This window comes from Psittacula echo (assembly GCF_963264785.1).
Source record: "Psittacula echo genome assembly, chromosome: 4".
In the NCBI taxonomy this organism is placed as follows: Eukaryota; Metazoa; Chordata; class Aves; order Psittaciformes; family Psittacidae; genus Psittacula; species Psittacula echo.
Window position 1 is genome coordinate 61,790,681 of NC_137738.1, and position 25,636 is coordinate 61,816,316.

General features: G+C 38.1%; 1 protein-coding gene across 1 annotated transcript in view; it reads left to right on the forward strand.

The window, feature by feature from the left end:
- PREP (prolyl endopeptidase) overlaps positions 1-25,636 on the forward strand; it is a 96,099-nt gene that overhangs the window by 13,499 nt on the left and 56,964 nt on the right. The window contains exons 4-7 of the mRNA XM_080614902.1: positions 630-760; positions 3,246-3,455; positions 4,646-4,767; positions 16,169-16,274. Coding sequence (XP_080471028.1) covers positions 630-760; positions 3,246-3,455; positions 4,646-4,767; positions 16,169-16,274 — 569 coding nt within the window. The remainder of the gene's footprint in view (positions 1-629; positions 761-3,245; positions 3,456-4,645; positions 4,768-16,168; positions 16,275-25,636) is intronic.

The following is a 25,636-nucleotide window of genomic DNA, read 5'->3' on the forward strand; positions in this document are numbered from 1 at the left end:
TGCTTCTGCAACTTTTTCAAAACATACAGTTTTAGGGACAGTCGGAAATACTGATGAAAATTTCAGTTGTTTCATTTGAGCATCTGTCTGCCACTGGATGCAGATTGAAAGTAGCTGTATGAATAACAGAGCTTAGAACAGGGGATGGGAACCTGTACCAATACTTATAACAGAGAAATTATAAGGGTGCCAGAGCTGTTTAACATAGCGAGTTATGTAGAGTTTGTAGTATACTTGGCTTTGTTTGAAATGAACTGTGTCAAATGCAGCTTTTGTTTTTAAAAGATGTTTTGTATGTATCCTACAATCTCTACTGTACAATCTATATCACTGGGATGAGATTCCTCTCATTTTTAGAGGCCTAGAAATTGGTGTCTGGGCTTCCTCTGAGCTAAACTGGCAAAAAAGAGAGGGTGGTTAAATCCCTGTTGGCCACAGAGGAAACCAGGATTCCTACCCTTCCTTGAAGCTTGTCTTATATATTTATATTGCCTTATGTATTTATTTGTCTTTTTGTTTGTTTGTTTGTTCGTTTTCCACTTTGTAACAATCTCATATAAGTTTTTCATACTTGTCTAGCTGAAAATCTGAGTTCTTCGTACATATTTTTACTTCTTGTGTTCTTTTAGGTATTTCCACTTCTACAATACAGGACTGCAGAACCAGCGAGTTTTATATGTACAAGATTCCTTGGATGCCGATGCCAAAGTTTTTCTTGATCCAAATAAGCTTTCTGATGATGGCACTGTAGCTTTACGAGGTCAGTGAGATGGAAGTTCCTGCTGAGTAAGTCTGGGTCTTTAGCAGAAGTTGGAAATGGTTTCCAGTTCTTCACCTACTAATGTATGGCTAGAGTTGCTTGTTCTAATTAAAGTAGTCACAACAGACATGTGGATTTGTATAGTGTTTCAGACAAATACTTCTAAGTCTACATTGTATTCACAATTAACTTTGTTTAGTTTCTCAACATCTTTTTTCACAATTCTGGAGCAAGTTTCCACTTGAAATATGAGCAGATCTTGAGGCTGTCCATAGCAAGGAAATTTATATTTATATAATGTATATATATGTATGTATTTATATTGACTAATTTTCTTAAAATTGTATTTTGCATCTTTAACACAAGCCAGTAAGTTAGAGATTGTGGAGGAATGTAACATTAACTTTTATGAGAATCACAAAATTAGTTGTGTTTACTTTGTTGCTTTTAACTTGAGTTAGCTGCCCATTTTCCCACTCCCTGTTGGGTTATTGTAGAAGCAAGAGTCTTGGACCTAGAAGCCTTTAAATCTGTTCAAGACCAGCTGATAAAAATAAAGGGCAGAATCAGAATTAGTGGATGCATCTCTAAGTGTGATCTAGTTGAAAAGAATCAATATGGCTTTCCTTAGTGAGAAGCCTTGCCTTAAACTGTGGGTATAAGGAACTGGGTTCATATAACCTTTCTGTATTTCTTAAAAGCTTATTGTAGTTTCTCGCTACTCTTGTGGTGAGGGACGGAAGCACTAGTTCCCTCCGAACTAGGGTCAAGACATAGAGCATTCACGGAATGTGGGTCAACAACAGTTTATTGCGCAGTTACAATTCCTTATATATGTTGCCCAAGCACCTCCCTAGAGTCAGCTGGTTCCTGTCCCTCCTGGCAACTTCCCGTCACATCACGTGATCTTCCGTGCGCCAATCCCTACGCTTATGACAAAGTTTCTTTCCAAATGCACTTAGAGAACTAACAACCGTAGAACAGGAGGAGGAAACTCCTGATGTTGATACATAATTGATTTAAAGGGAGAGACAGGAATCAACTGTCAAAAGTAGAAATCATAAGTAGAGTTCTATCAGGGGCTATGCTAGTACTTGCACTGTTCACTATGTTCATATTTCTTAGAAAAAGGAGTGAGCAGTGAGGCAGCAGTGTCGGTGAAGGTACAAAGTTATTCCAGGTGGAAGCTGAAGAATGACTGAAGAGCTGCAAGAAGATGTTCGCAATAGCAAATGGGCAGTAAATTAACAAGTAAAAGTCTCTGTGCAGGTAAATTAAGTGAAGCACAGGGACAAGCAATCCAAATCTCATTTGTAGAGGAATGGATGGAATGGACTCTGAACTGACCATGACTACTTGGGAACAATTCTTGGTCTCTAATAGTTCCATGAAAATGTCAGCCTGGTTATCGGTAGCAGCCAAACAAGCACATCAAGTATCAGAAATTATTAAGAAGGAAATAGAGAATGAAACAGAAAACACCATTACATTAGCAACCCAGAGATTTATAGAGTAGCACTGAATACTAAATATAGTTCCAGTCCCCTCAGCTCAAAAGGGGCTCTGAAATACAGTTGAGAGGAGGGCAGTAGGAACAATCGAGGGTATGGAGCAAAGGTCAGAGACAACCGAGTGCACCTGGATCAGTCAGCTTGGAAAAGGGACAATTTACGAGGTATATAATAGAGGTCTATGGAATCATTTGTGGCATGCAGTAGCATGGAGAGAGAGCTAAAAGGGGCTTGTTAATCATCCTTTTTCTATTGCAAGAATTAGGGGATATCAAATTAAGGCAGTGGAGTCAAGTCCAGAGCAAATAAAAGAAGGTGATGGTTCATGCCAGAAGTAGATTTGTAGAACCCCTCACCAGTGGACATTGGTGGTGCAAAAACCAAAATTTTTCCAGTTACTTCAGTTTTGATGGTTTCTGCAGGGTCTACTTTTCAGTGACTCCAATGTTGAAGTGTTATTTGCTATATGTCAGGATGCATTGCTTGCATCTCAATTTCTGTTGACTTCTTTGGTACTGTTTCTCTCCTGAAATCTCACTTGAAGTTCTCTACCTGTGTGCATTTTCAATCTCCACTTCTTCTCCTCCAAACTCAGGGAAGGAGAAGTTATTATTACTCAAATCATAATTCATTTCTTGGGGATAAGTGATATATGCATGCTTTCCAAGTATGCATGCCTGGACTCATATCTGTGAACAACTCGAAATCTACAAAGACTAGAAAAGTGCTGTGAATCCCAAGTGATAGCAGATGTAGTTGCTTGCGCTGTCTTTTAGAGAATGTACCCTCTTCTCTCAGTGTTCACTGAACACAGTTCTTCTAACTATTTCCTAATTTCACCTCTCTTTCATTGGTATTTGGCTAGCGTGTAGTAAATAATAAGAAATTGTGTGGCAAAATAACAAACACTTTCTTGAAAGTATTGATCTGTTTTGCTGCTTATTACTTTATTTTGCTTGACTCCAATTTCCTAGGTTATGCATTCAGTGAAGATGGTGAATACTTTGCATATGGCCTGAGTTCTAGTGGCTCTGATTGGGTTACTATCAAGTTTATGAAAGTAGAAGGTCCTGAGGATCTTCCTGACACATTGGAGAGAGTTAAATTCAGTTGCATGGCATGGACTCATGATGGAAAAGGCATGTTCTATAACTGCTATCCAAAACAAGATGGGAAAAGCGATGGTAAGTATGGCTGTTTGCAGACTTTGGGGAAGCAAAATTACCTTTTCAGTAAATCGGTGTAACAAACAATTAGCTCTGTGAGATTATATTGAAATAACTAGCTGTACTATTTTATACAATTAGATATCATATTATGTCTTGTATGACCAAAACCTATGCTCAGTGTGAGTATCCTCTTGTCTGTCTGTCCCTGTTTTCTCTTAAAAGTTTGCTGCTCCTTTTTCTCTGCAATGATTTATTTAGCTTTCATACAAAGTGTATGAAAGTCTGGAATTTTGATGTCTGGTGACAGCTTGCTTAGATCTCCTTACTCATTTTTGTTGGATAGGTGAAGTGGCTTGGGAGATTGACCAGATATGCCCCAGCAATCTGGGGCATAAGTTTTTTGTTATAAAGCCAGAATAATTAATCTGTGGTTCCCAGCACAGCAACTCAAAATGTTTATGCTAGCAAAATTCAAGGAGCAGCACAAAAATGTGGAATAAATTGCTGAGGATCATCAGTAGGGAAGGAATTTAGCAGCTCTTATTATAAGACAGTGCTACTGATAAGTTTCTTTTGGAGCTGTGCTCTTTATTAAACCCTGTATAGAGCTTTTGCTTTTGCAGCCTGTCATTTTACCAGACTTGCAAGTTAGATACTGACCTTCTGGTTTTTATTTAAATTAAGTTTGTAGTTCAGAAGGTGAAGTCTTGGAACAACAGCAACAACAACGACAACAAAATAATCAAGTAGCACCTCATGCAGTGCTTTAAAAGACTTCTTTTGTTTTGTTTTCAGCAAATGGAAATATGAAGGTTTCTAGGAATCTTAATTAGCAGTAAATCTCCCTTAGTTGTCCAGAGTGAAATGAGACCAAAAACAGCCTTAGAGGGTGGCAGGGATTGTTGTTTTTCTTTTCTTGGTGAGTATTTATAGGAAGCAGATCTTGATATGGTAAATCTTTAAATTCAAAGAATGTGTTGTCAGCTATAAAAGGAATGGGTAACAGGTTTGCAGCATGGTTTGACATTCTGTTTTGTCTTATAGGGAGGTGTTTGTTTTGAGATGAATGGTTGTAGACTGAACCAGTGCTAGTTCTCTCTGCTAAATTATTCTTTTATATGCAAAGGAATACAGAATTTTCTAAGGGTTTTATTTGGTTGTTGGGTTTCCTTAACTAATTGGTTTAAGTATCTTAATTTCACTAGGTACTGAGACCTCCACTAATCTGCACCAAAAGCTGCATTATCACGTATTAGGAACTAACCAGTCAGAAGATATCCTATGTGCTGAATTTCCTGATGAGCCAAAATGGATGGGTGGAGCTGAGGTATGGTAAACACCCTGAAGCTTGTCATCATTATATTCAGTTTTTCGGTTTCTAACACTGATAGTAGCTACAAATCAGAAAACATTTTGTTAAACGCTTTTCATTAGTGTTGCAGAGCTGAGCTGAGAATCATTGACTAAGAATTGCTGACAATAAGATTGTCTAGTTTGGTTTACATTGGTCCTCAAGCCTATAATGACACAATCACATACCCTTTTTCTTCACTGAGGACACTTCACTGATACACATTCCAGGACACAGAAGGATCATTTGGTGGACAATGTGTCACTGTTGTGTTTCTTCTTAGTCAGTGTTGAGCTGCAGCCTTCAGTCCCTGTGCAAAAGGCTTATTCCAATAATCAGCATAGAATCATAGAATCATAGAATAGTTAGGGTTGTAAAGGACCTTAAGATCATCTAGTTCCAACGCCCCTGCCATGGGCAGGAACACCTCACACTAAACCATGTCACCCAAGGCTTTGTCCAACCCGGCCTTGAACACCGCCAAGGATGGAGCATTCACAACCTCCCTGAGCAACCCATTCCAGTGCCTCACCACCCTCTCAGTAAAGAATTTCTTCCTTATATCCAATCTAACCTTCCCCTGTTTAAGTTTTAACCTGTTACCCCTTGTCCTGTCACTACAATCCCTCCCCAGCATCCTTGTAGGCCGCCTTCAGATACTGGAAGACTGCTATGAGGTCTCCACGCAGCCTTCTCTTCTCCAGGCTGAACAGCCCCAACTTTCTCAGCCTCTCTTCATACGGGAGGTGCTCCAGTCCCCTGATCATCCTCGTGGCCCTCCTCTGGACTTGTTCCAACAGTTTCATGTCCTTTTTCTGTTGAGGACACCAGAACTGCACACAATACTCCAAGTGAGGTCTCACAAGAGCAGAGTAGAGGGGCAGGATCACCTCCTTTGACCTGTTGGTCACGCTCCTTTTGATGCAGCCCAGGATACAGTTGGCTTTCTGGGCTGCAAGCGCACGCTGCCGGCTCATGTTCATTTTTTCATCGACCAACACCCCCAAGTCCTTCTCTGCAGGGCTGCTCTGAATCTCTTCTCTGCCCAACCTGTAGCTGTGCCTGGGATTGCTCTGACCCAGGTGTAGGACCTTGCACTTGGCATGGTTAAACTTCATAAGGTTGGCATCAGCCCACCTCACAAGCGTGTCGAGATACTCCTTGCCATGTATTTATTTTATTTAGATTTATTTTTGTGATGACTTTCCTGAAAATTAAATATCTATTCTGCTTACTTGAAGAATGGAGGCATGCAAGTTAAAAACTGTCAATACTCTGTGCGAAGTTAGAGACTTTACAGTTTCCCTACAGCAAGTTTTATCAGCACAAGTATAGTGTGGACTGTGTTATTCAGACTAGAATGAGTGACTGCTAGAATTGATTTTTTAAGCTTATTTTGTTGAACTAGTACTATCTTATGCAAAGTCCCAGTGAACAGGGATAGGTAATCATGCTTTGTGCTTTCCATGAATGATTCAAAAAAGACCCTAAGTTTTGTAATTAATGTGTGTTTTATTCTTCGTATTAGATTTAACAGTGCTTGATTGAAGGCACTGTTCTAAGTGTTGTTGGAATGTAGTGGTGATCATTGTGTTTATCAGGGAACTGATGTGTTTTTTGCAGTGGATAAAATCCTGTTGGAATTCTTCATACTCTCCTAGCTACTGTGTTTAATCAGTACATTTTGTTTCTGTAGAGGGTCTCTTTTGGTTTGATGCTTTTGATGAAAATGAAATGATTTTGCCCTGATTTGGGGTATTCATTTTATAGAACTACTTTTCCCTATGTCATCAAATGTGACACTTTTCAACACTTTAACCTATGGATATGGTGGGGGTTTCCTTTCTGTGGGCTGCCAGAAAATTTCTTTCAAAGAATTTGAGCAGTGGGATTCAAAATGAGTGAGTGAGAATGTGGAAGTCTCCTCAGCAAGGTGACCACACTGAGCTTTCTTTATACAAATCAGACTTAACCTGTAGGTTCTGTGAATAAACAGATCCTTTTTTACATAATCTCATCTAATCATGAAATGTACCTTTAACAGCTGACCTGAATAGCAGTGTAAACTTGCAAATAGGGCTTCGGGATTTTTTTTTTTACTGTTTAAAACTAGTCAGTTATGTTGAATTTAACTGGCGATAAAATAGAATTTGGAAATAGTTATCCTTATTTTTCCCTAGTTCCATAAATAAATAGGTTTCCTGTTTGTGACAGATGTCTTGTAGTGATGTATCCACTGATTCATATGAGTGATGCTTATTATTATTGCTTTGCAATGTCATGAGCTAAACTACACGTGTTGTTATGAACGCAAATTCAGTTCCGTGGGGGAGGGCTATTGTAGTTTGATTCATTAGACTATACATCTTTTTAGGATAGTGAAAGTTTGCAGTCTCAGATGCTATTAAATCCCGTGAAAATGTTATCTTCTGTATTGGGTGTAGAGGTACCTTTCTTTTACAAATAGCAAAACCTTCTCTGAGATAATAGCATACTAACAGAGCCTTTTCTTATCTAAGTTGAAGGAGCATCTCAAGATCAGAAATAACAGAAATGACTATGAGAAGGACCATGGAAGAGAATTCGTAGTACAGTGCCTGCAGTGAGTAGCAAAGAGTTTTCCTGTCCAAGGTGCCCAGAAGCAGCCTGCATCTCCTGGCTCTTCTATTGTGAAAGGAAAGCTTGAGGCCAGCCTTAAATGTAAAAGAAGTATCTTTTTATCTGATACCACATCTCTTGGGGAAATTTTGTCATTAATAAGAATATATAGCTCTTACATTAAATGATCAAAAGATCTTTGGGGTGGGAAGAAGGGACTGATAGTGGTAACTTTTGCAGTAGAATAGGAAAAAAAATAGAATCTAGCGCAGCTACCAGTTCTGAAGCCACTGGAATTGAAACAGGCCCGTAAGTATTGGGGAAGTGGGGAAGATGTTGAATAGAGAAACACCCCACTACTCTGGGTTCTTGTTTAATAAGTTTATATGGCTGCTTATGACTCTTTTCTTGACATTTAAGAGGTATAAACTTCCAGAGATGCTGGTATTTAAGAAGAAATGCTAATTTAAGGAGGCATGGTAAAGCAGAGATTCACCTTGGTAAATAAACAAGAGCTTATCTAAGCAAAAGTACTTTAAAACAGCTAATGATCTGGGCTTGTGCTGTAAGCTTCAGCTGTAAATGTGGCTCTGTCATCTTTATACTAATGAAAAATGGATTTTAATGGTCAGGAAGAAACATATTCTGCAATAAAAAACCTCAGAACACAACAATGCAATTGCAAAATGTGGTTTCATCTTCGTGCAATAAGAAAATCTTCTTTTAGCTTCTTCAAACAAGTTTTATGGTCAATTTTTATCTATTTGAGAAAGTGGAAGACCACAAAGTAATGGGGGAAAATTAAGATATCACTAGTAAAAATTAAATGATTGTGCTGAATATTATTACTTGGTGCTAATATGCTGCCACAGATTTTAAAATACAGCTTTGCGCAGCTCAACATTTTATGAAAGACTGCTTTGATGCATTCCTGTCAGATTAATAAATGTTTTTATTCCACAGAGCCTCTATAGGCTGGATATTTAGATACGTTTGGTTATGTTTTACACAAGCTCCAGTGAAGACAGATTATGGTGAAGGACAGTCTAGCGTAAACTACCAAGCCTTTCTCTGTAGTGGGGGCAGCTTGATCTTCCATATTTGGGTTTAAAGCAGAATTTGCAGGTCTTGCAACCGTTGGGTCGAGGGAGAGAAATACATTGCTTACAAGTGAAAAAAAACCTGATAAGGTACTTCTTTTGAAGACTTCAACAAAAATAATATTGCCATGATAATTAAAACAATGAGTAATTTCAAGTGCATTGTAGGGAGTTGTTGTGGTATATGTTTTCAATGGAGAGAAGAAACTAGGTCCCTGATTAGGACAAAAAAGGGTTGTGTAAAATCTTATCAACTTAATACGTTTGCAAGACAACATGCAAGAAAATAGCTTCAGTTTTTTGCCTCATTACACATTCAGCACCAGCCCCAAGTATGCTTGATTCAAAATCTGTGGTGCTGAAAATGGTGTTGGCATAGAAATACAGATGCATTCCAATTCCTCACTTGAATGGATTGCTTCTGAGGGAAAGATAAAATCTGTTTATTGTTAGTCGGATGTATAAGTTTTAAAAAGCAGGTTATCAAATATTTTCTTTATGCTAGAAAAAGCATGTGTATTTCTGGTACAGATTCTGGGCTGGTGGGGGAGCTGTGAAGAGCAAAGGCAGAGTTTATTTGAATAATATCCCGGTAGAGGGCAGTCTGGTATGAAGATTTTTGAAACCTTGAGGAGCTTCCCGTGCTTCTCTGTTTAACCGGCGTGTGCTTTTTCTTCTCCAGACTCGCAGAGCATCTCTCTTTCACAGCCAGTGTTACTCTCAAAGTTAAACAAAAAGTTATGTAAGAGCCTTTCACAGTTGGTAGTGTTAAAAGTCCCTACGGTACCAGCAGGAAAGTAAATTGTAAAGAAAGGAGGGGGTGAAGGGAGCCCTCCCACCCTCCCATTTCAGTTCTCCCAGCAGTAGACCAAGTACAATTTCTCATATTTTCTAAGAAACAGTGCACAGTCTCTGAATTGACTTTTTTTAAATGTTTAGAGCTGTCAGTTAACATCAATGGCTTTCAACTATGGAAGTGATCTTGCAAATGAAATTCAGAGTCCAGAGGAGTAAGCTGTGCCAGATGTGTGCAGGCTATGGCGTGTTTTTCCTGAAGGAATGTGAAAGTGCAGCATCCACAGGGAAGAGCAAGCAGCATGAAGGGGAAGGGCTCAGAACATTGTCAGTTTGCTTGGGTGAGACTTGCTGCGGGATATAATGGGTCTGTGGGTATTTTTCTAAAGCCTTACACTGCCTTTGTCAAGGCTGAATCTGGAATAGAAGCCTACTATGAATATCTTCCTACACCCATGGCAATAGGTCTGGAGAATTTTAGAGTTTTACTAGTAAGAAACAGGCAGGCAATCTTTCTGGCTGTGCATTAGGCTGTGTAATCTCTTAAATAGCCAAGTTCCTGATGTTGTGGTACTTTCATTGCACTTGAAAGCAAGTTGAAAACCACAAGAAAAGTCACAGGTGATGTTTGTCACCTCAGAATATAATTCTGTTGGACCTGATGTTGAAGTTGTGTATTCCTGTGGTCACCCATCATTAAGGCTGCTGAAATCTAGTTTATTAAATCAGTATGATGCAAATAGAAAACAAAATGAAGCATTTGCAGCCTTAGAGTACCAGTTTCGGGGGGGGGGGGGGGAAGGGGGTGCTTAGGTTGTGCAGACAGTCGCAAGAAGTCTCTCAGTGAAAGGAAGTTTTTGCCCCAATCATCATCATGCTAAAAGGCAAAAAAGGCTGCTAGAACATTAAAATATGAAGCTTTGATTCTGTCTCTGATTTTTAGTGAGCTTTGATTTTTTTTTTTTTCATGTGATTCATTTGCTCCATTTCATTGGAAATGTATTAGATAGCAGTGACAGCTGTCTTGTTCCATATGCAAAGGGCACTAGTGTATGAAGAGCGGTAGTTTGTGAAATAACTACAGATGGATTTTAGGTTGTGGATTGTAGTAGTGTTAATGTCTGCAGTTAAAGGAGAAGTTACTTTATCTTTTTCTCAATGTAACCGTGTTCTCTAATAACTGAATCTGACTAATTTTTAGTATCGTGTTATGCAGAAGCAAATTATACCATGATTAGTGTTTTTCCACGTTGATAATGAAAAGGGCAGAGGTGGTAAAACTTTTAATGGGTTAGCTTAAAAAGGAATCATGTGTATATATACATCTAGTTGCCTTAATATAATACTGTGCACTCAAAGGGCCCCTATTTGTGAACTAAAAATGGAGAGCTCTTCCTTATCCTGAATCTTGAAGTAGTGGCCCAGGTAGTATTAAAAAAAAATAGCATTAATATTCACTGGGTTTGCTGTCATGTGCTTTACTTGGAAGCAAAGCACTTTAATGTCTCTCCTATTGACATTTTAGTTGAGGAGTAATACATAAAGTCAGGAAGTCTGAAAACCTGACAGCATTCTCCTGCTCATTATTTTTTCTGGTTTAGTTTAATTATGTATGAATTTTTGGTTTGAAATTTGCTGCTAGTAGACAAAATATTTAACTTCAGTTTCACTGTGGATTGTAGTAGATGGTTACTACTGTTGTAATAGAACACAGTATAAGTATCGCTTTGGGATTCCTTATATGAAATTAACTATATTTTGTAATGAAAGAAAAAAGTAATTGGAAAACTGTTTACTAATTAGGCTTTAAATAATTTATCTTTTTTTTCTATCCACTGATTTATTGAAGTTACAGTTAAACTACTTCATCTCTTGATGATTTTCAAAGCAGTGGTTACTTTTTGTCAAAAATGGAGAGAACAGGTAACATAGAAACAAAATTTACAAAATTTGTAAACCAAAACTTCACAGTAAAGATTTTACTTCAAAGAGTCTGATTCTTCGAAGACAAACAGTACTTGGGAGCACAGCTATTGTAATACTTCTGTATGTTTGTATGGTGTAAAGATGGTCGCAGCAAATATTTCAGAAATAATAGATCTAATAAATTCAAAATTGCCAAGTGACTGAATGGCAGCAATGAAACTACAAACTATGTTAGTAACATCGGCTCTTTGAAATAATCCTTCCTTTACTAGTGCTGATTTAGGGATTAGTGCTGTCTTATGCCAGTAAAATCATTATTATGCTGAAGGTTTTTAAAAGCTCCAGTTGAAGGGCTACAGGATTTCTGCTGTCCTATTTTGACAGGACCTAAATATGTTTTTAAAATTTTCAATTGCTTTATAGCCTCCTTACGTTTTACTGGTGGGTGTTGTTTGAAATGATAGAAATTATTTTAATGGGAGAAATGTGTGCTGGCTAGTATTGTAGATCTCTAAGAAATTCTTGAGATATTTTTTCCTTTTGAGCTTGGATGTGGGAAACTGGGAGAATTTACTTCTCATCCAGATTGTCAGGTCTGACTTTACAGCTGTCTCCTTTATGCTGAACCAGGAATGAATTTTAAGATTTGAATGGAATGCTGGTATGAAATTTCAGTTCATAAGTTTGTGGGCCAAGAGCAAGGATTGCCATTCAGCTCATGAAGATGATGTAGCAGCGCAAGAATAACCCAAATGATAGTGGGGAAGTCCTATTTCCTTTTGCCGTTCTGAAACCCAGACTCTCGTCTGTTTATGGTGTAGAAGAGTCAGTGGCATTAAGGCTGTGATAACACATTCATCAGTACTGCCATCTGAGCTGCCATAAGCAATCTCTTCCCCTGTTATTCATGTTTCCAGCTGCTTGGTGCAGTATGTTGGCTCAGCCATTTGTGCAACTGCACAGTGAACTTACTGAGATACTAATCTGGCAGAGGGACTGCTTTTATTCTGCTTCTTTTTTATTGGGTGTTTTGTTGTTATGTTTTGGGTGGGTTTTTTTTATTTTTATTACTTTTTTGGATTTTTTTCTTTTGTTTTGTTTGTGGGGGTTTTTTTGTTGGTGTTTTGTTTTTGTTTAACATGCTGCTTTTTTCAGCTGGATCAGTTCCTCAGTCTGGTTTAGCTCACAAATGGTGAATGCTCATACTGACATGACTAGGAGAATGAACTTACAGGGATACAAGCAACCATAGCAGTAAGAAGAACTAGAGGTGGAGACCACGTAAGCTGGTACTGCTGCCAGTATTTGCTCATCAAATTGTGACTTTGCAGTGTGGATGTCTAAATCTGCAGTATAATACTAAACATTCTAGCATGCTGCAGTCAACAGTGTCTTGTCCTGTTTCTGTCAAATTCCTTTGGGTTATAGAACTCACTGATGTAAGAATAGCTTTAGTGATAGAGACAGACCTAATTGGCATCCCACCAACAATATGCTTTTGGAATTCCTACTTCAAATTAAACATAAACTGCTATGAACTTTTCACTAGTCCAGCTGGGAATGTGGAAGAAAAAATTCATTAGATGTACTCAGATTTGCTGTCATCAGAGGTTCTGAATTGCCCTGGCAGCAACAACATCAGAAATTTGCAAATAAGTTTTCTTTCTTGGGCAAAACAAGCGGTCTTCTGTTAACTCACATCATCAAAGAAGAAATTTATGTGGATTCTGACTATGACTGAAAGAATTTTGTGTGTCATACTCTTGAGTTTAACTGAAATTTGTGTTTGTATATACTACTTGCAACTATTTGAATGTTTTATGGGTTGGTGAGGGAGAGAAGGAGACTTGGTGCTTTTGCAGTATGAACAGTTGTTTAAGAAGCATATTTCAGTAACTAGTTTAATTAGAACTGATACCCACAGTTGATGTTTGTCTAAAAACACTGAAGATGCTTCTTTCAAAAAAGATCACATGATCTTGGTTTCTATTTCTGAATATATTCCCATCTTGGAAGAAGGAGGCAAAATGTCTCAACTTTGCAGACTGTCCTGTTAAAGCTGTCTTAGCGGTTTCATACAATAGGGTTTTTTTGGTCCAGTGGGAGTCTTGGGTGTTCTTTTCTATTTGCCTTCTGAGCTTTCAGCTGTATGGACTTTTTTTAGGGGTATAGTTAGTTGTTGACAAAATGCCTGTAAAAAATGCAACTTACAGACATGCCTTTGGGATTATTTTTGTTTGTTTGTTTTGAGGGGTCTTTGGTTGTTGGGGTTTTTTTGTTAGCTTTCATACATGGAGCTTTGCCTCTGTATTCTACTAAGTTCCTTTCTTGTGTCTTCAAAGCTGTGGATGTGTTTGAACAGTATTATAATTGGGACCTAATTCTTCTGAAATTTATTTTTCGTAACTAATTCTAGAGATACTTTGCACAACTAATGTTACAAATATTAAAGTGAATCGAAGAAGTAATTACAATATATAAGAAATTTTTTGAAGATGTGTTTGAGGCCAAATGGAAAGCTTCCAGAACTAGTTTGTGACTAGGGGTTTAATTTTCCATGAGATATTGTTATATAAGAACATGGGCAGGAAACAGCTTTCTCTATCAGCTGTTAATAAAATGCCTAATTCTAGTAATTTTGGAATACGCTCAGAACAGCTTAGTCAGGAGAGGAAAACTTTAAAGTTGATGACTTCTTGTTGCTTCTTGCCATTCCTTGATGGACTTGCGCTTTCAAAAAAGCTTTGCCAGGATACAGCATGTTTGCAAAGCCTGAGTAGAAAGAACAGTTCATTGATGATGTCACGTACCATTTTGGAAGCTTCATTGTGTGTGTGTGTGTGTGTGCGTGTGCAAAAGCAAACCAGGAAGCTTTATCGGAAAATCTATAATGTGGTTGTAGCTTGTAATGTTCATTTAACAGCAGCGTTAGATTTTAGTCTATGTAAAACCAGTGAAAATGTCAACTATTCAAACTTTCTAAATGTCGCTTAGTTTTCCATAATAAGCAGAACTGTCCTTAAGATTATCAGCTTGGATGGTTTCTAAGAAATTTCATACTGCTTTGTGACAGAAAACACATCTGATTAATTCTGTCACTTGAGAACTTGAGGGAAAACTTGCTATGAATTAAGTGATGTCAATTCAGATGGACTAAGCTGCCAGCCTTTTTCTGTATCTGAGATGAACTTCTGGCAGGTACCTTAAGGCAACCAGAAATCCAAAGCTAACCTCTACTACTTGGGTAGGTTTTCCTGTTGTATGTCATGCTGTGGATAACAGCATTAAGTAGATGAGTATTCATCTTTTGCTTTTAAAAGTTGGATTGGCAAAGCAGCTATGTAGAGCAAGTATGTTTGCAATATGCCAAGAGCTGACTTGATGGTATTCACTGTCCTGCCATTGTGAGCAATTGAATTTTGGTTTTCCCATTCAAGCAGCAGGTATTGTATTATCTTACAGGGCTCAATTCATGACAAGTGTCAATCTAGAGTTGTTTGATAATCCTGGATTTTGGCATATCTAGGATATTCACAGGTTCAAATACTGACCGTATTGGATATGATAGAGAGAGGAAGCATGGTGAGAACTCCTCATGTAGAGGAGGTAGCAGTTAGTTTATATAGGCCTGTAAGATTCACCGAGGGCCTATTTTAAGAAGCAGGTTCTGTTTAGCTGACAAGTTACACAGTAGAGTAAGTGTAAAGTAACAAAAGTGCTTACATGGGCATCAAAATAAAAACCTGACTGAGATAAATGCCTCTTTCACTTAAGTATTAGCAGTTTCAGCAGCACAATTTTTGCTTTGGTTGAAGAGCAAGTGCAGTCCTGGTACATCTCTGCATCTCTTAAAATGCTTGAATTAATATGTATATCCCAAATTGCTGATTTTCAAAGAGATATTTGCAACGAGGCCTTCTCATCTTGCTGCTGGACTCTGTTTCCATAAGATTATGGGGGGAGGGGAGAGAGAGGCAAATTCCTTTTTGCATGGTAGATACCTTGATAAATGGGTTTAGAAGTTCATAAGTTTTGACACCATCTTCAAGAAACCTTTCGGGGATTGTTTGGACAGAAGCCACTGGTTGCTCTGTTTTTTTGGTTTTGTGAGTTTTGGGGGATTTGTTTTGTTTTGGGGGTTTGGGGTTTTCTTTTGTTTAATGTTTTTTGTTGGTGGTTTGGTTTGGTTTTTTTCCTTCTTGCCAGCAGGTTGGCTTTTTGGACTGTTTATAGTGAGTCCATTCTTAGTTACTAAGATGTCAGATTAGTGCTGTATGTTAGCTGTGGGTATATGTGGTATATTTGGTACTGGGACAGCTGCAGGGGTGACTTCTGTGAGAGGACACTGGGGCTTAACCTCATGTCCAACAAAGCCGATGCCAGATGGCTCCAAGACAGACCCACTGCTGCCCAAAGCTGAGCCCATCAACGATGCTGGTAGTACCTCTGTGTTAACATATGTAAGAAGATGAAAAAAACAACTGCACAACAGAGAGAGGAGTGAGGATATGTGAGAGAAACAATTCTGCAGACACCAAAGTCAGTGCAGAAGTAGCAGGCGCTGGAGCAGAGATTCCCCTGCAGCTTGTGGTGTAGACCATGGTGAGGCAGGCTGTCCCCTTGCAGCCCATGGAGGCCCAGAATGAAGCAGCTATCCACTCTGACTCAAACACCTTTTTAGCTGTAGTACTTTTAGTAATCATACTTTTTTCACAGTGGAAATAAACAGATAATGCTGTTTGGGTTTCATCTTCTGAAATGTCAGCAGAGTATACTTACCTTATTTGTTGATGTAGGCGATGAATGTGGGTTCTTGGTGAGTTCTTGTTTTTCACTTAGCTAATTTCAGCATCAATTCATTTTTTGGTGGGGGTTTAAGGACTAACTTTTCAAGTTGTTTGTTTTTTTTTTTTCCTCAGAGGGTGAATTGTCATTGATTTTTCTATAACTTCTTACAGGTATCAGATGATGGTCGATATGTCTTGCTGTCTATCCGAGAAGGCTGTGATCCAGTGAACAGATTGTGGTACTGTGATCTACAGAAAGAGTCGCAGGGTATATCGGGTATGTGTTGTCTTTCTTTGTCAGTTTTGTTTAATTTTAAGACAACGCAAGACTTGAAATACTATAAGCTTTTATATATATAAGATCTAACTGTAACCATTTGCTTGCATGAATTCTCCATTTTATAAATGTTGGAACTCTCCATATCTGTGTCACTAAGTTGTCTAATGTGTTTTCAGTACAAAGACCCTTACATTTACCCTTGTCTTTCTACCTCCATGTTAGTAAGCACAGGCCTAACAGTAAGCATCTGGGATGCTTCCTAGAGTTGATCTTCCATCCAAATGTAAATAGCCCGACCCACTGGTCCTTCAGTCTTTGATGGCCAGAGGCAGTAAGCTGAGCAAGCAGTGATATATGTAAGCTTAATTCTTGGCTCTATCAGTCTAGACCACAAGAGGTATGATTTCAGTTCAACTTGTAATTTTTTGGGACAGAAGCTGTAGAAGAGGTTGCATGTGAAGTTATGATAAATTAATTCCAAATTTCATTATTTTAGCTGTTTTAGAGAAGTAAATGAGCAACTCTAGAATAACAAGAGTTTAACGGCAAGTTCCTCAAGACTTGCATTTAACTTCCAATTTATACAGACTGTTCAGTAATATATTTCAAACTACTTTCAGATGCGTTGAGTTTAAGTGCTACTTAGAGAATTAAGTATAACAGAAGCACATTCTTAACAAAACCATAAGATACAAAAATACTGACTCCTGGCTCTTGTTATGCCATCAATAGAATGCAGTTTTCTGGACAAGCATTTATGTAAGCATCAAACCATACCACTTGTTATGAAGTGTTAAGAGAATCAAGCATTTTCAAGAAATACCTGTACCTTTAAGATGTATTACATTATCCTCCTGTTTTTAGAATAAACATTACTTATGGGTAGACCTCACCTTTGGTGACATCTAAGATACTTCTTGCCATTTTCCTCCTTCAGAACTGTTGAGTTTTTAATTTGAGCCTTTTTACTTGACCTGTTTACAATATTCTGTTTGTTCAAAACTTTGTTCTGGAGTACAGAATCTTGGTTTTGAAAAGCATATGAATGAAAGAAAAGTAGGATGGCTAGTGGGGTGTTTTAAAGTGTCCTAGATGGTACTTAATATAAATAAATAATCAGAATTTCAGACACTTTTTTTCCCTTCCCTGTTTGGTTTTTTTTTAATCCAGGTTGTCCAAGAATACACTAGTTCTCTGGGTATTTCTTTTTATGCTTTAGATCTTTCAAGTCTCGAACTTCTTTAGACTTGTTCAAAGGCATTAAACACTAAAGGCAATGAGGCCTTTTCAAAGTAACAGGCAGTAATATTTTACATGGCATCCGTTACTTACACCAGATATTTCTTTGTGAGGAAGTAAGAGCAGCTGCAAAGCAAAAGTTATTTTGATGAGATTTTAATTCTTATGAGGTTTGTGGCAAAACCCTAATTACAGAACGACATGCTTCAGCAGATTGTTTTTAAAGCTACTCTGTAGCGTATATTGTTTAAAAAAATGATATTTCAATCATGTAATCATAAACTGCTTTTTTCTTAAAAATATTTCAATTCCAAGGTAAACATAGTACTGCATAGTTAAAAATGCTACATATCAAACCATGAGTTAAAGAATTTTCTGTTACTTAGAATTGCACAAAAATGCAAAGAACTGCTTCTTATCTGTGACTTACTACCTGAAAAATCTATTTCAAAATGTCATGTTAACTAACTTAGGGACTCTTTTCTTGATTTTTGATTGTTAGTAGTGCATTTCTTTCCTGACAGAAGACAGTCCAATTTCTTAGTTGTTTAAACAATTTTCTAAATGTTCTTAAAAAAAGAACATGTTCTCATAGTCAATATGTACAACCACTGAAGAGTGAATTTCTTTCCCCTTCTGATTTACTGAGGCCTTGTAGTTAGCTGTCATTCTGTACTGTTTGTTAGAGATGGTGGTTGCAATGATAAAGGCTGCTTATTTGTCCCCCTTGCTAATGAAATTCTGCAAAGAAGTCATGAACTTCAGTGTTCAATGAAAATAAATGCTGTTACTATCTGCTTCTGAAAAAGCAGAAGGAATTTCTTGGAGATGGGAGGTGCAAAAGTATCTCTCTTTCATTTTAGGAACTATAATAGCCAAGAACTAGAAGAAGAAGAGAAAGTGTCCTCTGTAGATTAGCTGTAAATCTGTAGATTAGCTGTAAATCTGTAGATTAGCTGTAAATTTGTAGAGAAAAGGGTTGAAAATAGCAGAGTACATTGAAAGAGTGAATGTGTGTGCACGCTTGTTCCCTAAACAACTTTATCTTCCTTTATAGAATCATAGAATAGTTAGGATTGGAAAGGACCTTGAGATAGCACAGAATGGTTGGGGTTGGAAGGGACCTCTGCAGATCATCTAGTCCAGCCCTTCTGCTAAAGCAGGTTCACCTAGAGCAGGTTACATAGGATCACGTCCAGGTGAGTTTTGAATATCTCCAGAGAAGACTCCACAGCCTCTCTGGGCAGCCTGTTCCAGTGCTCTGTCACCCTCGCAGAAAAGAACTTCTTCATCTTTAATTGGAACTTCCTGTGTTTCAGTTTGTGCCCGTTGTCCTTTCTCCTTGTCACTGGCCACCACTGAAAAGAATTTGGCCTCATCCTCTTGACACCCACCCTTAGGATATTTGTATGTATTTGTAAGATCTCCTCTCAGTTGTCTCTTCTGCAGACTAAACAGGATCATCAAGTTCCAACCCCTCTGCCATGGGCCATGTACTAGACCATGTAACCCAAGGCTCTGTCCAGCCTAGCCTTCAACACTGCCAGGGATGGAGCATTCTCAACTTCCTTGGGCAACCCATTCCAGTGCCTCACCACCCTCAGTAAAGAACTTCTTCCTTATATCCAATCTAAACTTCCCCTGTTTAAGTTTGAACCCATTACCCCTTATCCTACCGCTACAGTCTCTAATGAAGAGTCCCTCCCCAGCATCCTTATGGGCCCCCTTCAGATACTGGAAGGCTGATATGACGTCTCAAGAATGCACTGGAGGTCAAATGGCCAGGGAGATGTGAGACCCTGTTAAGTAACAGCTGTGGCATAAACCTGATCTTGTTATACCTTGAAGATTCGCTCAGATGAGCAACATTATGGTTGCCTGAGGTGTAGAGAGGGCTTGAAAAGAAAGTTGTGCTTAGACTTAAAACACTTTCAGTCATGGTTCCATGTGGATTATCAGAGACATGAAAGATAATGGAAGTTTGTGCTTCAACTGTTACATTCTTAACATCTCTCTTCTGTGTGTGTTCTGTGATGACACACTGCTTATGTGGAACGTTATTATGAATTGAGTTAAAATGTCAGCCAAGTTTATATAACTCTGTACATAGGTTCCATTAGTTCCAGTGTTCAGAGACTTAAGTCTCTTCATTACACACAACATTCTGTTTATGCTTTGTAGTCTTGTAAGAGGGACCCTTGTGCATTTGTTTACTCAAATCGTGATAGTGTTCGGCAGGGCTTTGTCATTGTGGGGGACCGTGATCTGAGATGACACAGTTTCGGAATTGATCCATGGATTAGAAGGAGCAGTAGTAAGCACAGCTAGGTTTCTAGAGAGCTTCTTAAACAACCTGATTTCTATGCTGACTTTTCCCAGAGGTAACAACTGTATGTCATAGATCATCATAGATCAATTTATAGTAGGTTAGACAAGTGTGTTCTCAGAGTTGAATTCAAGTCCAACTGCTATAACTGGGAAAATACAATGAAATATCATAGTAAAGGAATATCAGCTGGTGTAGTGTACGATTTAAAGGATGTATAGGGTGAATAAATAGGGTAGTTATGTTTGGTTTTAAATTTGTATGCTCGTTTTCTTGAATGGGCTATTAACTGAGAAGTCAGTTGGGTAATAACAAGACTAGGTTGCTGTAAGTCACATGTTCATTAAGCTCATCTGGCAGCTAGTTGCATCACTGACTGTTGTGAGATCCAAACTGTGGACGAAATGGTTCATGGATTTTCTTATGTAGTGCTGTCCTGCAGGAATTCGGTCACTGCTGAATTATGTGTTGGAGGTAAAGTGAGAATCAATTCCAGACCCAAGATATGTTAGAGGAGGTGTCGGGCTGAATTTACCTGTTTAGACCATTAGCTGGGGCTCCTGTGTTCTTGTGCTATTATGCGGAAAAACTCTGTGTGAAATGCGAGTTGTCAGGATGATTCAGTCATGTGGAATATGGGTAGCTCTCTGGAGAGGTCTGGACCTCTGTGCTGACTGCAAAGGGTGCCCATGGCTGTTAGCTCACATGCTTCTAAAATTAAAGGGAGAGAAATAAAAGGGAAAGACTGCAAAACTGAAAGCCACTTTCCAAAATTAGAAAAGAGCATTCCTTCTGTGGCATTTGAAAAAAGTACAAAGCTTAGGTGAGGCAGAAAATTATTTAAAACACAGGTGTTTGTGAAAGAAGATATCAAAAAAAGAGAACTAGTTGAAGGACTATTTAAGTCAATATTAGTTATTTCAGAAATCATATTGACTGGCAAAGAGGGAATGCAGGAAATGGAAAAATGAAAGAAAATGTTGAAATAGGTAGCCTAGGATCTAGCAGATAATGCTTCTGATACAGATGCTTCTTGTATGTTTTAGGGAGAGTGCTTTGACAGTGAAACTCCAATTTAGTGACCTTAAAAGATGAAATAATACTAGATTAGAAAGAGGAGAGCTCTGATTGTTTTGTTCAAAATGCTTTTACATCCTGGAGATACTTGGTGAGGGAATGACGTGCAAATAGTCTGAATTTGCAACTGAAAGTTGAAAAGATGACCATTGTATTTTTATTTATGTAGGTTTTCACATCATGTTAAGGTGAGACTGACTAAACTAGTTACTGGATTGTTGATTGACTAAAGAAAGCTTCTGTTAAATTTGCCAGACACAGCTATGGTTGTGTAATGAGCTGAAAAAACAGAGCTGGTAATTAAGGGAAAGGACCTAATATGTGGAATGCACCTCAAAATTGAAAGGACACGACTGGTTTTCTGATATTATAAATGGTCTTGTAGTAACAGCTGACACCCCTGTTCCTTATAACACTTACGTGTTTGGACCTGTCCTTCGAAGTCTCACATAGTCTGGTTATAGGAGTATCCTTTATTCTGTTAAATTTCTTTGAAATGCATCAGAATTTAAATACTTTTAGAGCCATGAGTCAGAATAAATGCATGTGTGTATACTTGAGGACTAACACCACACTACCACTGTAGAAACTCACATGCTCAATGTACTGAGTATGTTGCTCTACAGCAGCATCTTGGCTGTAGCAGGAAAGGTAAATAGGCAGATCTGATTTCTCATGTCTATATCAGGCAAAACAAAAGGTAGGGCTTCCCTTAACTGTGCAAGGGTCAGGGTAATAAACTATTCCTATACCAGACGCAACATGGGCTAGTGGGAGGTGTCCCTGCCCATGGCAAGGGGGTTGGAACTAGATGATCTTAAGGTCCTTTCCAACCCTAACTATTCTATGATTCTATGTTTCTATGTTACATGTTGCTAGTTGTTCTCCTACTGAGTAGTAATGTTCTGGTTTCTAGGCTGAGGCTGTTGTAGTAAGTGAAGACACTTGTGTTTCCGTGAAGTGATGCATAGTTTGGATCTCTTTTATGGAGTGCTGTACAGTTTATTTAGAAATAGTAATTGCTTTTATAATTTTTCTTGTTTAAAGCGGGCCTTAAGAAAAAAAAAATAATTCCATGCAATCTGGTAATATTACACTGGATATTCTTCAGAGGTTGGAAGGTGGCAGAATTCATATATGAGCATATACAACTAAAAGTCTTCTCTGTCGTGTGTCGAGATTATTATACGTTTTTTCATTATTATGCTTATCTTTGGGGGCTTGATTGATTTAGTTGAACTAGTCTGTTCAATACACAGATGGGCTTGTGGAATATTTCGAGTCTGGTGTCAACTCATTTCCCGTAGTTCTGAATTTATATTGTAGAGTCATAATTTAGAAAGTTACATTGCAGTTTCTCATGATAGTGGAATAAATGCATTGTAGTCAGGGTCGTTAGAATTAAGGTTAGCTGGCTCATTTGTGGGATTTCTTTCTATCTATGTGTATATTAGAACATGGTACAATTTTTTATTTATTTATTTTAATTTTTTGTACCTATGAGTTATGAGAGCTCCTTGCTCAGAGTAAAGTCTTAAAGACCAAAAAAAAAAAAACAACTTTCCCTCAAAGAACATGGTATCCGGTTGAATTATTTTGCTTAAATTTGGAGTATAGAATGGAGAAGTGAGGTGGGAGTAGGGACGGGGGGCATCTATCTTGGGAAAAGAAAGAAGAAAAAGGAATGCAAATGGAAAAGTATGTTTCATGTGTGGAAATGAGAACCACTTATAAAATATCTGCCTGACAAAACTCAGGTGACTGAATTCAGGGATGAGTCAGCTACTCATTAAGAAACATAATATAGCTCATACCAGACTTACAGGGGTTCAGCTATTTCTTTCCCCAGCAGATGAAAGGAATGTATAGTCTTTCCTTTTCATTCTTATTTACAAATAGCTTGTTTTTATAGCATTTCCTTTTTAACTTCAAATTAAATTCAACAGTTTCTGTCTGTTCTGAAAGATTAATTCAACAGGATAAGCATATCAAATGAAAAAACTGTAAAATCCTTTTTGCCTCCTTAAATTGTGAACTTTTTCTGTATTTATGCTCAATGATGTGCCTATCCTGTTTTTACTACATATCTAGACAATACAAATAGATAAGTAAATCTGCACCTTTTCCATCTCCAAGACTGAAAGGGAAGACCCAGATTGTCTCACAAGTATCAGCAACAACTGGAATGGAATGAAAGAGAAAGTTCACTCCTTTTTGCTAACAATCCCAGATTGTGTTGGGAGGGGTTCCAGCTCCTTTAAGCTTTTCATTAAACCACTGGTCTTGTTTTATGAACAAGAGTCTGACAGGCAGTGATGCTAAATCAAAATGCCTTGTTGTTTCCAGGTGCCTGACTTAGGTTTTAGTTCGCTTACCTTTGCTTGTCTTTGTTGGTATAAATTGTTTTTATTTTTCACAGGATGTGTTGCTTCCATTTGGAAGAATGGAAGTCATCTTCAGTCACTTTGTTAGTGAAGAAAGATTACTGGGCCTTAAAAATAAGGAACATAATGTGTATTTTCATGTTTTTTATCCCATATTGTATAGATATGTAACATAGAATCATAGAATCATAGAATAGTTAGGGTTGGAAAGGACCTTGAGATCATCTAGTTCCAAGCCCCCTGCCATGGGCAGGGACACCTCACACTAAACCATGTCACCCAAGGCCTCATCCAACCTGGCCTTGAACACCGCCAAGGATGGAGCATTCACAACCTCCCTGGGCAACCCATTCCAGTGCCTCACCACCCTCACAGGAAAGAATTTCTTCCTTATATCCAATCTAAACTTCCCCTGTTTAAGTTTGAACCCGTTACCCCTTGTCCTGTCCCTACAGTCCCTGATGAATAGCCCCTCCCCAGCATCCTTGTGACATTACAACTCTGAAATATTTCAGTGCTTATCTTTCAGATTCTTTGCTACCCTGTGGAACCTGCAGTCCTGAGATACATTTCTATTCTATAAAATTCAGAGACACGGCCCATAGATAAGGATGCATGATAACCTGCCTACCTAGCTACTGAAATTAGGAAATAGGGACAAAGTTGAAACTACATGAGATGTAGGTACTCCATGGTCTGTGTTGGACAGGAAATGAATTTGACTCTGAGTGGAGATCACATCTAATAAATGAGAGCAGACTATTTCTAAATGTTTAAGAAACTTAAAGGATTTGACTTGCTTGTTTCTACATCTGAAACTTTTGTGTCAGCTCTTCCCCCTTTGCTGTATGTGATTATTCATGATATTTAGTCAACAGGTGTAGGTTGAGTTTGCACTGCAATCTTCTGTAATAATCCTTGTCAGTTTGTTTTCCTTGGAAGATAAACTGAACAGTGGTGTTTCTGTTTCTTTCCACAAACAGTACAGGAAGCATCTGAGCATCTTTTCTGCTTCCCAGATTAGCTAAAATGTTCTTCATTATTCCATTCCCCCCTTCACAGTCTTTCTCCTGTATACAGACTGAGTCATTTTCCTCTTCAAATATTCAGGTTGTTTGCGAGGTTTTTAAGTAGGCCATTGTGAACACTTTGTGCCAAGAATGCTCCTTTTTAGAATAGAAAATTACTGGGATAAGTAACTTATGAAAAATACATACCTATTTTTATGAGAATTTTAAATTAGTCTGAAAAGATAAGAGGTTTAGGGGACATTGTTTCTCCTACTCCCGTACTACCACGTGTATCTTTTGATTCTCACCACATTAAACCAGTTTGTGGCTTAGTTTTTACCACAAAACTCTTTGTGTTAGAAATGAGCAGGTTTACCAGCTGGAATTTTATGTTTATAAACATAAGTTTATAACTTAACAAAATGCACAAAAAAAAAAAAAAAAAAAAAAAAAGCTGTTATTATTTCATATAAAAAAGTGTTTGGCAAATATCTTGTGCTGGCAAGACAGTAGTGTCAGTAGACACCAATGGGAGAAGACAGCTGAGCTGCTCTTTAAACTTTTGAGGAAACTTCCTTGCTGTATATACTCTGCTTCAAGTAGCTGTGGATATGTGGGCTTTTCCCTTTATTCTTGCCTCTTGTTCCTTATGAAGTGGAGTTTAAGAAGATTAGGGAAAACAAATGATGGGATTGTTGCCAGGATTTCACTATCCTTTGTCAGCCACTGAACCAACTCATGCAGTTTCATTTTGCTTTATGAAATTTCAGTAGCAAAGCTGCAACAGCTGTACATTGTGTCTGGAAGGGCAGCACTGTGGGTTCATGTTCAGAAGGCTATCCCTCATTCAGGACTCCAGATTTCCCCACTTCTCTTGCCAAAGTGCAAGTAGGGTTTTCAAGACTAATATTTTAAGGTGATCTAATGCTAAGTGTTTTTTTAAAAAACAGACACATATATTTTCCCAGTAGCTGAGCATTGTAAGGCAAAATTGTTTTAGTAGCCAGAACACTGTTAGCACTCAAGTTTGCTTGTATGTTGGAGCAGTCAAACAAGAAAATTTGTCTCATCAATGTCTTTACTCAACTGTTTTTCTTGGTATACCTGAAAGTGCCTCGTACTAGCCAAACAACTGGATACACAGTAATCAAGCAATTATATATTAGCAAGCTGTTGTACACTTTACACACAAAAAAAAGCCGAACCATGAAACAAGCAAACAAACCAACCCACAAAAAAAAGCCACAAAAATCAAACAACGCAACCCCCCCCAAACCCAAATGAAAACCCAGCAGTGCTTATTCTGTAGTATGTCTCTTGCTC